We start from the raw sequence: 14,719 nt of genomic DNA, 5'->3' as shown, positions 1-14,719 counted from the left end.
TTAAGAGCTAGGCAAGCACAAGTAATTAGTATGGGATGAATCTCAAGAGAAAACAGATTTCTTTAACAAACTCCTCCTACCTTGTCAAGTCAAGCAAAAGCTTTCACAAGTATTCTCAGCCCATCATCAAACTGAGATAAATGGTGCCCATCGATAACATGGGTTGTTATCCAGCTACAATTTACACATATATGTGGTTCCCATCTGGCCACACAATGATACTAACCAATCAATCAGCAGCCTATTCAGGGAAGACTCAAACAGATATTTGTACCTTGATGTATATTGATGTTCACAACAGCATTATTCACAACAGCCAAAAAGTGGAAACAACCTACATATCCATCAACAGATGAAAGGATAAACAAAAGGTGATGCATACATAGAGTGGAATATTATGACAATATAAAAAAGGAATGAAGTTCTGATACATGCTACAACATGGGTGAACCTTGAAAACACTATGCTAAGAGAAAACACCAAGGGACAAAAGAACAAATATTGCATGATACCACTTACATATCGAAAATAAGTAAATTAATAGAGGCAGAAACTAGATTAGAGGTTACCAGGGACTGGAAGAGGGAGTTACTGCCTAATGGACACAGAGTTTCTGTTTGGGGTGATGAAAAAGTTTTGATAATGCATGGCAATGACAGTTGCATAACATTGTGAATGTAATTAATACCACTGAATTGTACACTTAAAAATGGTTAAAATGGCAAATTTCATGTTATATATGTTACCACATTAAATTTTTTTAATAAAAAATAATCTTTAAAAAATTTTAAACCTGTTCCAGGAAGTCCATACACAATGATAAAACCAGAAATAAATAGAGGAAGTCAGCAAAGGACTTGCATATTACTCTTGATTTAGATTATTCCTCCTACTGATTCAAGTGCATGTGAGCACACGCACGCGCGCGCGCGCGCACACACACACACACACACACAAACATATCATAGTGTGGTTTTATCTGATTAAAGCAACATGCTTGCATAAGCAATGGTACCACCAGGACAGAAATACTGCTCAATGTAAAAAATCAGCCCCACACAACTACCTCTTCTTTTTAAGTAATATTAGGTGATGGTGATGACGCTGACACCTACCACCATTTTAAATTTGTATACTCCTTTATATATATATTTTTAATTTTAATCATTTTTTATTGTGAAATATAGCATATATTACAAAAAAATAAATTTCAAAGTACAATGTAACAAGCAGTTACAGAACAGAACAGATTTCAGAATTTGGTATGGGTTACAGTACAGTTCCACAATTTTAGGTTGTTGTTGTTTTGGTTTTTTTCAAGTAAGTAGACAGGTTTAATCATCATCATTCCTATTTCACACTTAGGAAAGTTAGGCCCAGATAGTAGAAATAACTTAATAACTTGCACAGTCTCACACAGTTCAGAAATGACAGCATTAGAGTCTAATACAGGCAAAGGGTCTTTAAACTACTATGAAACTCTATTTGTTGGATGACTCTGTTTCATGTGTCAAAACCAGGCAATACCATTACCCAAAGTTTTCATATAATTATTCTTTAACTTAGTCTGTCTTATTGGATAATGATTAGTGTTTTGACATTTAGTTGTCTGTACATTACATTTTGTCATTAGCTGTGACTGTAGATATTTCAGTGTGAAATATGAAAAAGGTCATACTAGGATCCGGTAGAGATGCCATTTTAGTCCATAATAGCATTATATAACTTTAATTTTTTTTAATACTTAAACTTTTTTTATTGTATAGTATAGCATACATACAAAGCAAAGAAATAAAAAAGCAATCGTTTTCAAAGCACTCTTCAACAAGTGGTTACAGGACAGATCCTAGAGTCTGTCACGGGCTACCATAAGATCCTCTAAGATTTTTCCTTCTAGCTGCCCTAGAATATAGGAGGCTAGAGGGCTTAAGTATATATTTTTTATGATCACAATCTACTTTTTTTTTTCCTTCTCTTTTTGTGGATAAAAAACATATTATAAAGGAAAAAGCAATAGATTTAAAAGCACAGCACCACAATTAGTTGTAGAACATATTTCAGAGTTTGACATGGGTTACAATTTCACAATTATAGGTTTTTACTTCTAGCTGCTCTAAAATACTGGAGACTAAAGAGATATCAATTTCATGATTCAAAATTCATATTCATTTGCTTAATCCTATCGTCTCTGTATAACTTCACCATCATCTTTGATCTTTCCATCCCTCTCTTTAGGAGTGTTTGGCCATTCCAAATTTTTCATACTGGATGGATCTGTCACTAATATGGGGTAGGGAGATGGAACTATCTGATGTTCTGGAGAGGGTGGGCTAGGTTTCGGGACTTATCTGGACCAGGGACCCATCTGGAGGTTGTAGATTTCTGGAAAGTTATTCTAGTGTATGGAAACCTTGTAGAATCTCATATATTCCCCATAGGTGTTCTTTAGGATTGGCTGGAATGGTCCTTGTTGGGGGTTGACAGGTTATGATAGGTAGCAAAGTCTAAATGAAGCTTATGTAAGAGCAACCTCCAGAGCAGCGTTCTGACTCTATTTGAACTCTCTCTACCACTGATACTTTATCAGTTACACTTCTTTTCTCCCTTTTGGTCAGGAAGGAACTGTTGAACCCATGGTGCTAGGTCTGGATTCATCCCTGGGCACAATTTTAGGTTTTTCCTTCCAGCTGCTCCAAGACACTGGAAACTAAAAGAAATATCAATATAATGATTCAGCAGTCGCACTCATTTGTTAAATCCTATATATCTTCTCTGTTATATCTCTTCCTTTTCCTTTGATCTTTCTCCCAATCTTTAGAGTAGTTTTGACTATGCCCATTCCAACACTTCCATGTTGGAAAGGTCTGTCAAAAATATGGGATAGAGTATTACTTTTTATTTTAACAAAGTACTTTTCTTGTATAAGATTTCATTTTTATTCTCACAACCAGAATAAGTACTTGTATAGCCACTTAACAGATAAGGATACTGAAAAACAACTCATTGGTTTAGTGATCTTTGACAAACAAATCAAATAAATTACCAGGGAAGGAAGGTGACTAATTAATCCTACGGTCACAAAACTGGTGAATGTTGAGCCAGAACTAGATCTAAGATCTTCTAGCTTTTAAATCCATTTTGTTTCCACTACACCTCACTGAAACTAGCCCACCACTTCTAAATTAATAAAATTGTGCCCCATTTTCATTCCGTTAAATTTCTGCAATAATTCAGATAAGAATCTACAGCAAAGGTGCAAGAATCAGAGCATCAAGATATTTTAGTGACTACACAGCTCTGAAGAGTGCTAAGTCAGCCGAGACCTGGAGAAGCATCTAATTTAGCCATTAAACAAAACTTATTTTGACCAAATCATTTGACTATAAAACAAAAATTTTTTAAATTCCAAATACTCATCGTCTATCCCAAAATCACAATAGAAGATGTCAACAAGCAATCTCAGTCAAACAACATTTCTACATAAAATGTGAATGCCACCATATGATGCCTATCTTACACAAATACTTAGAGCTGAAGTTAAATGAAGTCAAAGACAATTAGTTTTGTAAGCCATACCACTTCAATGATGCCAAACTGTCTGTACACTGGAATCACCTGGGAAGTTTCAAAAACTATTGAAGCCAAGTTCCATCTCCAGACATTTTTATTTAATTGGTATGGGATATAGCCTGGACTTCAGAATTCTTGAAAGATCCACTAGTGGAGACAAGTTTGAGAATCATTGCCCTACAGTCAACCCATTCAGTCGAAAATTACTGAACCATATAAGGCCTAGTGCAACAAAATAGAATGTCTATGTGCTTTAAATTAAGAGGCAAAGAATAGCAGATAAAAGGGCAAAATGAAAGTTAATACAACTTTCAGTTTGGTTTTTACAAACACCAGCCTTCAAAAACAAATATAAGGAAAAGGGCTTTGAACGGCAAGAAAAAATAGTTACTTTCACTCTAATCACTAAGCCTACTAAATTCTGGACATTCAAAACTAAGGTAAATCATTTAATAACCTTATTTCCAGTCTTTCCTTGATCTTGCTGAAGAGACAAACAAATGTTCATAAGCCCCAAATGCAGTTAGCTACATGAGATCACCTCCAGTATTCCTAGTCCCCCTTTCTTGTATTTTTTTCCACAGTACTTATCATGATATGAGACACTATTTGTTCATCATTTGTCTTTCCCTACTAGCATGTAAGCTCCTTCAAGGTGAGGGTCACGTTCACAAATACACATCCCAACAAAAAAACTGATCAATGATGATACTGCCACATGTTAGAGATCCATTAATTTGTTCATCTCTCAAAATATATGCCAGATTCTTTCCTAGTAAATCATTAGTATAGAATATTGGCCTTGGTCTTTCCAGCCAATATTCTATAATAGGAAAAGGTAGGTTTTAACCGTGGCTATTCCATTATTTATCATTTTGTGATGAAATCTACATGGAATATTGAAGCATTTTTACAGTCACTGAACCACTTTCAGGTTCAGTCCAATAAACTCTAGTCTAGAATTTTCTAGTTCCCAATATTTGTTGAGCTTTCACAATATTATTCCTACAGTCATGATAAGAAAAAACAGTCCTATGAGATTGTATTAGTTAGGGTTCTCTAGAGAAACAGAATCAACAGGGAACAAGTGCAAATATAAAATTTATAAAAGTGCCTCACGTGACCGCAGGAACACAGAGTCCAAAATCCATAGGGTAGGCTGTGAAGCTGACAACTCCATAGGATGGTCTGGATGAACTCCACAGGAGAGGCTCACCAGCCGAAGCAGGAATGAAATCTGTCTCCTCTGAGTCCGCCTTAAAAGGCTTCCCGTGATTAAATTAAGCATCACTCATTGTAGAAGACACTTCCCTTTGGCTGATTACAAATGGAATCAGCTGTGGATGCAGCTGACGTGATCATGATCTAATTCTATCAAATGTCCCCATTGCAACAGACAGGCCAGCACTTGCCCAACCAGATAAACAGGTACCACAACTTGGCCAAGTTGACACATGCCCCTGACCATGACAGAGATCTCAGAAACTTTCCAGGTAGGTAAAAGGGATGAGTGTTTTAGCCTTTTTTCTTACTTGTATCTTAACCATTTTAATCACCCTGCCCATAAGAAAGAGAAAGTAAGATTTAGTCTCTTTGCTGACACAATTTTACTGGTACAAACAGAAGCAACCTCATTGGTCAACTAGTTCTTCTATCTAATCACTGACAAGAAAGAATAACTTAATACCAACTACTCTAATACTAAAATCAACTTTTTTGTGAGCACCCTCCAATATTGCACTGGCTTATACCTTGTAACACTGTCCAGCCAATTAACACATTTAGTTATTTTGGAATAGATTTTGCAACCGTATGATCTTGGATAGTGTACCAACAAGTTACACTGCTTATAATTAGACAATTTAAGAACATATACCTTATGTAGGCTGCATCAGTGATTGATACAGAATCTGAATTTGTCCTTGCCAAATACCAAGAATTATGGCATAGAACTTTGGGGTCTTATTGACTCACCTGCATGTGTTATGACAGAATAAAACTGTTTTCTGAAAATAATCCTATCTTTGACTGCAGGAGTTCCTTAAACTGTATAAGAGGTGAGCTAGTCTTTCATTCAGGTACGTTCCCAGCCCATGTATTCCACCCACACATACACCAAAAAAGAGGAAAGGAGTCAAAAGGTTAAACTAGCCCTATCTTTGACTCTTTTACTAGTTCAAAATAAATCCAACTCCAGACCAATTTTTGAAATTGGTACTGGTCATACCTTTTCCTATAGTATCAGTAAAAATAATCAATTAATAATAAATAATAACACTAACAAGCACTTATTATGTAAACTGTGCATACTGTACAAACACGTTTTAATGCCTCACATAATCCTTTCAACAGCATTGGGAATATAAATTATTATTAAACCTACCCTTCAGCAAAGCCAAGTTAAATAATTAGCCCAAGTCATCCAGCTAGTACAAATCAAAGCTGAAATTCAAGCACAGGTCACTCTAACCCGAATTGAGATCCAGAGTTAACTAGTCACAATCCTAAATGTGTTATACAGTTGCAAAGGATCTTATAAACTGAAAATATTACAATATACTTATTTTTAATACAGGATCTTAGAAAACCATGCAATTAAATAACTGTCTTATTCTTTTTTTCCCAGATGTGGCCACATTTTTACAGTGAATGTGAAATAATGCCACCATATCATTTTCATAGCAAAGCACTCTGGGATTATCTGGGAAGAAGGCAGCTACATAAATATGTTATTATAATTATCATAATAACCCTTATCAGGCTGTACAGCTATAAATTCCTTTTTAAAGGCATATAAATAAAATGCACAATGATTAAGAGACACTCAAAATCGCTACAATCTAAGGAAGGCATAGAAATGAAAAAATGATTTTAGTCACAAGTCTTGTGACTGTCAGCTAAAGTGCTTCAAAACTATCGCACTGGCTTGGTTTCTACTGATTGAATGCAATTATGGGTTGACTTCTACAGGTTGATAAGTCAGAAAGTGGTTTTCAATGCTCATTTGTGCAATTTTAGTTTAATGTAGATATCTTTACAAATTTTCTTTTAAAAAAAAACTAGTTCATAAAAATATTAACTATCACAAAATATCTTCCTGGTTAGCTCATGCCACTGGGAAGAAGCTGCTATTCTTATATTAATAGTTCTTCCCAGAATTAATCAGTTATTGTACATTAAAACTAGAAGCTGGAGTGTTTTGAGTGATAATGAAACCTGTAACAAGGCATCTTCAGCCGTCTTTTCAAGACAATAAGGGAATTAAAATTTCAATTTAAATGCAGAGGTTTGAAACACGCTTCACTGGCAAAATTACTTCAATTAATGTGAATGGAATACAAAGGACAGACTGCAGAAATGTGATGCAGCAACCAGAAACTATGTCATTAATGTGCTTGCATCAAACCAGCACAATGACTGCAAAGGTCTAATTTAAACCATACATATCACAAAACTACAGGCTACAATATTAATCAAGTCTCCAATTTCAATGTGACAGATATGGACTTCTTCCTGTTGGATCACTTTTAGCTTTTCATAAGCCAACAGCAGCTGTTTACCTTGAAGAAAGAGACAAAAGGCCAGACCTATTTGCAGATATTCCCTGTCATGACAATTTAATTATTTTATACAATATTCAGGTCATCATAGAAAAGAAGAAATAAATATCCTACCTAGAAAGTCTATAGCTAACCAGACCAGTCTGATGGTAAAGTAGGGATAATAGGAGCTGGCAAGAGCCATGGGTTGCCACTGATTTATTTATCCAGGATTTATTAACCTATACTGAGTAGGGATTAAATTTGCTGGGCTCCTACACCTGCCTTAAATGTAAATGTAAAATTTATTTGTAAATAAATCCAAGGAAGTCAGAGGGTTTTGAAGGACTAGACTGTTTTGTCTTCACTTTTCTCTGATGTCTTTTAACAAAGATTTCTATTTGGACCCTTGAGATGCCTTAAGTAGATTTTACTTTTAATGGCATATAACCATAGAGAAAGAAAATGAGATTATTTTTTCATATGAAGTCTACTGAAAGAGCAATTATAGACCTTAATATTAACTTCATACACAAAGGACCCAATCAAAGAATATTTCCAACCTTTTAAGCACACCCAAAATTCTACTTCAGTGAAATCTTCATTGTATACTGGAGTATGTCAGCTACTTCTCAAATCATGCAAAGTAACTATACCTCATTTTTAAAATGGGGATCATATCAGAAATTCCATCCAAGGTTGTTACAAAAATTAACAAATGTAACATACTTGTTAAAATGACATCAGGACACAGTAAATGCTTAATAATATTAATAATATTATTATTAATATTAACCATTATTGTTGCTGTTCATTTAAATATTACATAATGGAAAGGTTAGGAACTAGAGAACCTTGTCATTAGAAACCAACCAGATGAGGAAAGACAGACAAGAGCTCCAAAGGAGAAAACAGCTTTATCTCTACTTAGTTGCATTAAATGCTTTCACTATTCATCTGTCTGTCTAATGTTTTGTGAACTCTTATGGACATTATGGACATTATGATATGTACAATAAAATTTGCCATTTTAACCATTTTTAAATAGATAATTTAGTGTACATATGCTAAGTACAGGGCAGACAAAAACATACAAGACACAGCCCCTGTGCTCAATGGCTTATTACACAAACAAAAGCAACTATATTACAATAACATACATGCAGTTTATGGAAACACAAAAAAGCATCTAACTACTTTGGACATCCAGAGAGTTGATGAAATTTTAGTCAAATCTTAAAGAATAAGTTATCATTTTCCAGGCAGGCATGACTGGAAATAGATTCAGGGAAATATGTGGTCAGTTAAAAAAATTAACCATATCCCTACACAGCAGAAACAAGTAATTAGAAACAATAATTAATAAAAAGCTGTTTAAAAGAACAACAAAAATTATATGATATTCAGAAATAAATCAAAGAAAATATGTATAAGACCTCTAAGGAATATATTGCCAAGTGTCATGGTCAGGTTCATAGGTCAACTGGCCAGGTGGTAGTGCCCATTTATCTGGTTGGGCAAGTGCTAGCCTGTCTTTGCTATGAGGACATTTCATATAATTAAATCATGATAACTTTGGCTGCATCCACAGCTGATTGCATTTGTAATCAGCCAAGGGGAGTGTCTTCTCCAATGAGTGACGTTTAATCTAATCACTGAAAGGCTTTTAAGGAGGATCCAGAAAAGACAGTCTCTCTTCCTGCTTCGGCCAGTGAGGCTCTCCTGTGGAGTTCGTCCAGACCCTTCACTGGAGCTGTCAATTTCACGGCCTGCCCTATGGATTTTTGGACTATGTTTCCACAGTTATGTGAGACACTTTTATAAATTTTATATCTAGGGATATTTCCTGCTGATTCTGTTTCTCTAGAGAACCCTAGCAAATACAACAAGCATTATTAAAGGACACAACTGAAGACTTCAATAAATGAGAGATACATCGTGTTCACTGACAGGAAATGTCAATATTGAAAAGATAAAATTCTCTTAAATTTTATCTGATTAAAATCCATCACACTTTTTGTGGAATTTGAAAAAGCTGATTCTAAAGTCCATATGGAAGGGTAAAGGGCCAAGAACAGCACAATTTTGAACAGTAAAGAATCTCTTCATCAGCAATGGAGAGATAAAGCTACAGTAATTAAGTTAGCACAGTTTTGCCTTGAAAACATTATACTATGTGAAATCAACCAAATACAAGAAGACAAATATTGTGTAGTCCCACTTACAAAACATCTAGAATAAGCAAATTCATAGAGAAAGAAAGCAGATTAGGAGGTTACCAAGGGCTAGGGGGAGAGGGGATGGGGAGTAAACTGCTTAATGGGTACAGAGCTTCTGTTTGAGAGAAAGTTTTGGTAATGGATGGTAGTGATGGTAGTACAACATTGTAAATATAACTAATACCACTAAATTATCTATTTAAAAATGGTTAAAATGGTAAATTTTTTTTTACATATATATTATTGTGACTTAAAAATAAATGTAAAAACCAATTAAAATATCTGAAACAAGAAAAACAAAACAAAACATGGTTTGGGCTCAGGAACAGATGAGACCAACTGAACAAAATAAACAGCTCAGAAACAGATGCATTCATATGTGAAAACTATGGGGCCAAGATGGTATTCTAAATCATTTAGGAAAAGGATTCAATAAACGGTCTGAGCCAACTGGATCCTTATACAGAAAGAAGATAAAATTAGATCCCTAAATCATTCCATATATAAGAATAGATTTTAGATGGATTAAAGAAGAAACCATAGGAGATGCCCTTTATGGCATCAGGGTAAGAAAAGATTTCTTAAACAAAAGTCACATGTTATAAAGGAAAAGGCATGAATATTTTTATTGCATTAACATTTAAATCTTTTTATAACAGATGACACCATGAACAAAGTATAAAGATAAACCATGAATGGGAAGAAGATAATTGCAATCCACCAAACAAAGGATTAGTATTCAGAATACATAAAAACTCCTACAAATAAAAAAAGGAATGAAGCCCAACAGAGAAAGAATGAAGCATATAAACAGGCAATTCACAAAGAAATAAAATTAAATGGTCAATATAAAAAGATGCTCAACTTTACCTATCATCAAGGAAACACAACTTTACTACATAAGACGTTATTTCACAATAGTCAGAATGGCAAAAACAGTAATAACAATAAGTCTGATAATACCATGGATTAAAGTAGATGTGAAGAAACAGAAACTCTCAAACAATGTTTTTGGAGACATAACTGATACTACCATTTTAGAGAGCAATTTGACAACACATGGTAAAGTTAAAAATATGCATACTCTATAATACAGCAATTCCATTTTTAGCTACCTATTCTGGGAAAACTCTTCCACATGTTCCTAGAGACAAACATGTATGAGCATATTCATTGTGGCATGGCTGGAAGAGTAAAACAGGTGGGAACCTATCTGTATATCAATAATTTAATTTACTGGCACAACAGAATTCTCTACAGGAATCTAAATGAATGAACTATATGAATCAAGAATTCATCTCAAAAACATACTGCTGAGTGAAATAAAAGTAAGGTGAAAAAGGACACATATAGAATGATTCTATTTCATTTTAACACAACATAAACATATAGGAAAAATACAAAAATATACAAGGGACTAATTCATACCAACTTCAGAAGAGTTATTACCTTTGGAGAAAAAAGGAAAATGGATGAACTAACTTTTTAAGAAATCTAAAGACATCACAAAATAAAACATTTTGGTGGTGGGCTCACAGGTGGTATGTGATAGTCTCTTTTGTACTTTTCTGCATATTTGAAATTTTCATAACTAAGATTTTTTTTAATTTTTAAAAATTTAAGAACATGAACAAAGATAGAGGCATGAATGAAGAAGGTACCATATTCAAGAAACAGCAAGTATGTATCAAAAAGTATACTTTTTTAATGATATGGCTTTCAACCTTTAGGTCTGCTAGAAGAAGATATAGGGAGTAATAAAGGCAAGCTAAAATCATCCTACATCAACATACATTCACATAAGTAATTTAATGGACCTGCATTAATGACAGCTTTAAATAAATACAACTATAATCAAGTGTGCAACGCTTTACAGTTTGCAATAAACTTTCACATGCATTACCTCAACTGATGCTCACAATAACCATGTAAATGTGAATTATATTTCCACCTATAAACCTCTATTAAAGTGTATATTTGTCCTAGTATAAATATTTCACTTTCGCCTCTCTTTAAGAACCCACAAAAACAACAGAATTCTTTCATTTATACCTGTTCAATATATAAAATGGGAGGGATAGAGGTGAAGTGATAAGTAGAGTCCTTTCCTCACTGAGGCAATCATGAAAACTTCACTGTTGCCAATCTTCACTGCTACTGTCAATACTTATCTATAAATAATAACCACTCTCTTTGTCACAAAACTTAAAACATGTTTGATTCTCTGAGCCCTTTACCACCTCTTCAACAATCAAGCCTTCCCTTCTCACCACGTATCAAACCACTTTGATCCAAAGCCACTTAAAAGGACGAAAAAACAGAAACTCTCTGAGACTGTACCAAAAACTCTGCAGGCTGAAACTATGCCTCATGTTTCAAAACTGTCTTTAAACTTATTATCTCCACCTTACGTCATATTTCATGAGAACTGTTAAATTGCCTCTGACTTCTTATGTACAATTTCCCTTCACCTCAATTTCCACCAGATATCAAGTAAGATACAGAGTAGGTACGATTTGTTTCCTCAATGCATCACTATTTCACACTTCTTCTGAAAAAATGTACTTCATACACTCACCCTTTTCTGGGGTAACTGCTGTTCCTTCTCATCCCACTCACCACCAGCTCAGTGACACAATTTCAGTTAGAACTAATGATCACAGCACCCCAACTGGCTCAATCTAGGTCCTACCTCAGGATATTTAAATTAGAAAAAAAAAATTATTTTCGTTTGAAAAGCTGGAAAGATGTATACTACATCCTACCCTTCTTCATCTCCCCATGAAGCTAAAGCCCACCACAAGAGTGGATGAAACCAGTTTACAGTAGAGCAATGAAGAAAACATGCAGAGTAAACACACCGGTGGCATCCACACACTCCTATTCCCTTCACAGGGCGTTTATGGCAGTCATAATTTAAATGGATATATACATACTATACAAATATATGTATTTCTAATGCATAAACCAACAGCAAAGCTGAAAAGTAACTAATTTTCCTATGTTAGACTACTCTACAATCATTATAAAGGATGATGTTACTTTCAACAAGATACTATAATAACCAATTCTTTTGCCCCTCCCAAAGACCATTATTACCGTCCTGCCACTGTGAATATTGACCAATCATTCCTATCACCCAGCCAGGTTTTATACATGATAGAATACCATGGTACCTTTCACCTCTTGGTTGCCTTAAAAGCTTTTAATGAAGAAGACTCTTATCTAATGCTTCTTAAAATTCTTAAATGAATTAAAAGTACCTAGATCATTTAACCTGTTTCCCCCGCCAATTCCCCTCAGTGGTTTTTCCAGTTATAACCAATCTTATTTAGTGAGAAAGAGATAAAGGAGGTTTTCCATAGTGAAGGAAAGAAAACAATCCACAGTAGAGGGCTACAGTTTCATCCACTATTAAGAGTCTTTAAAGCCCTCACCAACTTTAAATGAGATAGAAATGGGGTGGGGGTGGGGGCATGAGGGAGATAGAATAGACTCCTCCATGAGCCACTGGCCCCAGGAAAGTTAAGATTATTAGGGAGTAAAATCTGTGTTTTTATTTTTTATTCATCTTTTTGAAGCTCAGCAACATGCATCACCAACTACAACCTTCTGTGAATTTTCATTTCTAATTCAAAAGGCAGCAGAAAATAATGGACTAAGATAGAGGCTGAAGCCTAAGTTGTAGAATACTCGCTTGACAAAATTTACTTCCATTATCACTCTCCTATGAGTACTTTCCTTCTCATCAATTTAAAGGAAAAACCAACATCCTAATGTAACAAATCCTTCAAAGAATTTGTGGAACACCAAGCTTATAATTCTCCAATCTCATGTACATTTCATTCTTCGCAATGAGACATATTAACTATCTTCCTCTAGAGCTAAAAAACACCTCATTACCATTCCAACATGATTTAAGTACTGCTTTCTTACCAAAGTACTTCTTGCCATTGTTTCAAAGGCAGACAATATATAAATAATAATCACCTAACATTTCAAATAATGGAATTATAAAGGGAACCAACCAGGCTTCACCTGCAAGAAATTGGGAATCCCGAGAGGACAGTTTGTAATAGGCTATATGCATTACAGAATTCAGAGAACAAAAGGGAATAGGTTTACATCTTAGCAGAAATGACCATTAGTGTAGGCTTTTCTCTTACCAGCATGTCGGTGGCACTGAGATAGTGCTTGCTGGCCATACACTGTTCCAGCTTTTGAGGCACTTGCTTAATATTCTCAATTTCATCCAGCAGGTTCAGGACATGCTTATGTTCGATGCCTTCAATCCACAATTTCCGAAGCTCATCCCTTTTGCAATGCAACAGCATCTTACATGAAAGCAGATTCTCTTTTACCTACAACAGGGACAGATTCAAACTTGGGTCAATTCAAACTCTTGCCAGCCTAAACCCATAACCTGGTTAGTTGTCCTCGTTGGTACTACTGTATCAAACAGTTACTAATTTCCACTCACACTTAATCCCCTTGATTGGTGTGCCTCGAAATTCTAATCCTGGTTCTGACACTGACTCACTTGGGTATCTCCACCTCTCTGTCTATATTTTCTCTCCTGTGAGATGAGAAAACTATTCCTGTCCTACATTTAAGTAACCTAGAAAAAATCAGTAAGCCTATAAGGCATATGGCAATAAAGTACCACATAAATGTTAAAATATCTAAAAGGGAAATGACAAATGTGAGAGTCTATGCTATTCTATTATCCTTACTCCAATCTAGCTGATAGGCCACTTGGTCCCTCCTTCTAACACTAGAACTTCAACCAAAGCTTCCAACCAAGAACATGGACATTTATCTCAACCGACTACAATAAAAAAGCCCAACTTCCAGAAAAGAGTAGACACATAAGACATAAACCCAAAATAAAAGGAACTAGGATAAGTCTAGGACTAAACTACTTTTTGCCATGTATTCTGAATTCTAGATAAGAAATAAAACTATCTACAGCATTCCTGTAGAGCTGCACAGTATAGTGACTAACACAAGCACAAGACAAAATAAAAGGGGGAAATTTTTTCAATTTTATAATATGCAGACATAAAAAGAATATGACCTTTCACAATTCACAGGCCTGCTTTCAAATATTTTTGGAATTCCTAACATTCATTTTTATTTAAAGCAGAGTACGATATGTGTTTAGTTTTGTTTCTGTTTTTTGAGGAAAATTTTATGCATGACTACATCTCAAGTGTACACTTGATGCGTTTTAGCAAATGAACACAAACCTTCATAAATACATAGACATTTCCATTTCTCCAAAAAGTCTATCATGTTTTTGACAATTAAAAAAGTCTATATTGAGCGGGCAATGGTGGCTCAGTGGCAGATTTCTCGCCTGCCATGCCGGAGACCAGGGTACAATTCCCA

At 34.8% G+C, this 14,719-nt stretch overlaps 1 protein-coding gene across 7 annotated transcripts in view; it reads right to left on the bottom strand.

Annotated features, from left to right (window-relative positions):
• Positions 1–14,719, bottom strand: part of EXOC4 (exocyst complex component 4) — a 970,332-nt gene that overhangs the window by 907,524 nt on the left and 48,089 nt on the right. For all 7 annotated transcript variants that reach the window (XM_077136146.1, XM_077136164.1, XM_077136156.1 and 4 more), the window contains exon 3: positions 13,495–13,689. In XM_077136146.1, the coding sequence (XP_076992261.1) occupies positions 13,495–13,689 (195 nt within the window). The remainder of the gene's footprint in view (positions 1–13,494; positions 13,690–14,719) is intronic.

The sequence above is a fragment of the Tamandua tetradactyla genome, chromosome 1, assembly GCF_023851605.1.
Source record: "Tamandua tetradactyla isolate mTamTet1 chromosome 1, mTamTet1.pri, whole genome shotgun sequence".
NCBI classification, from domain to species: Eukaryota; Metazoa; Chordata; class Mammalia; order Pilosa; family Myrmecophagidae; genus Tamandua; species Tamandua tetradactyla.
Note: the sequence above shows the minus strand (reverse complement) of the source record. Positions and strands in the feature narration are given on the sequence as shown.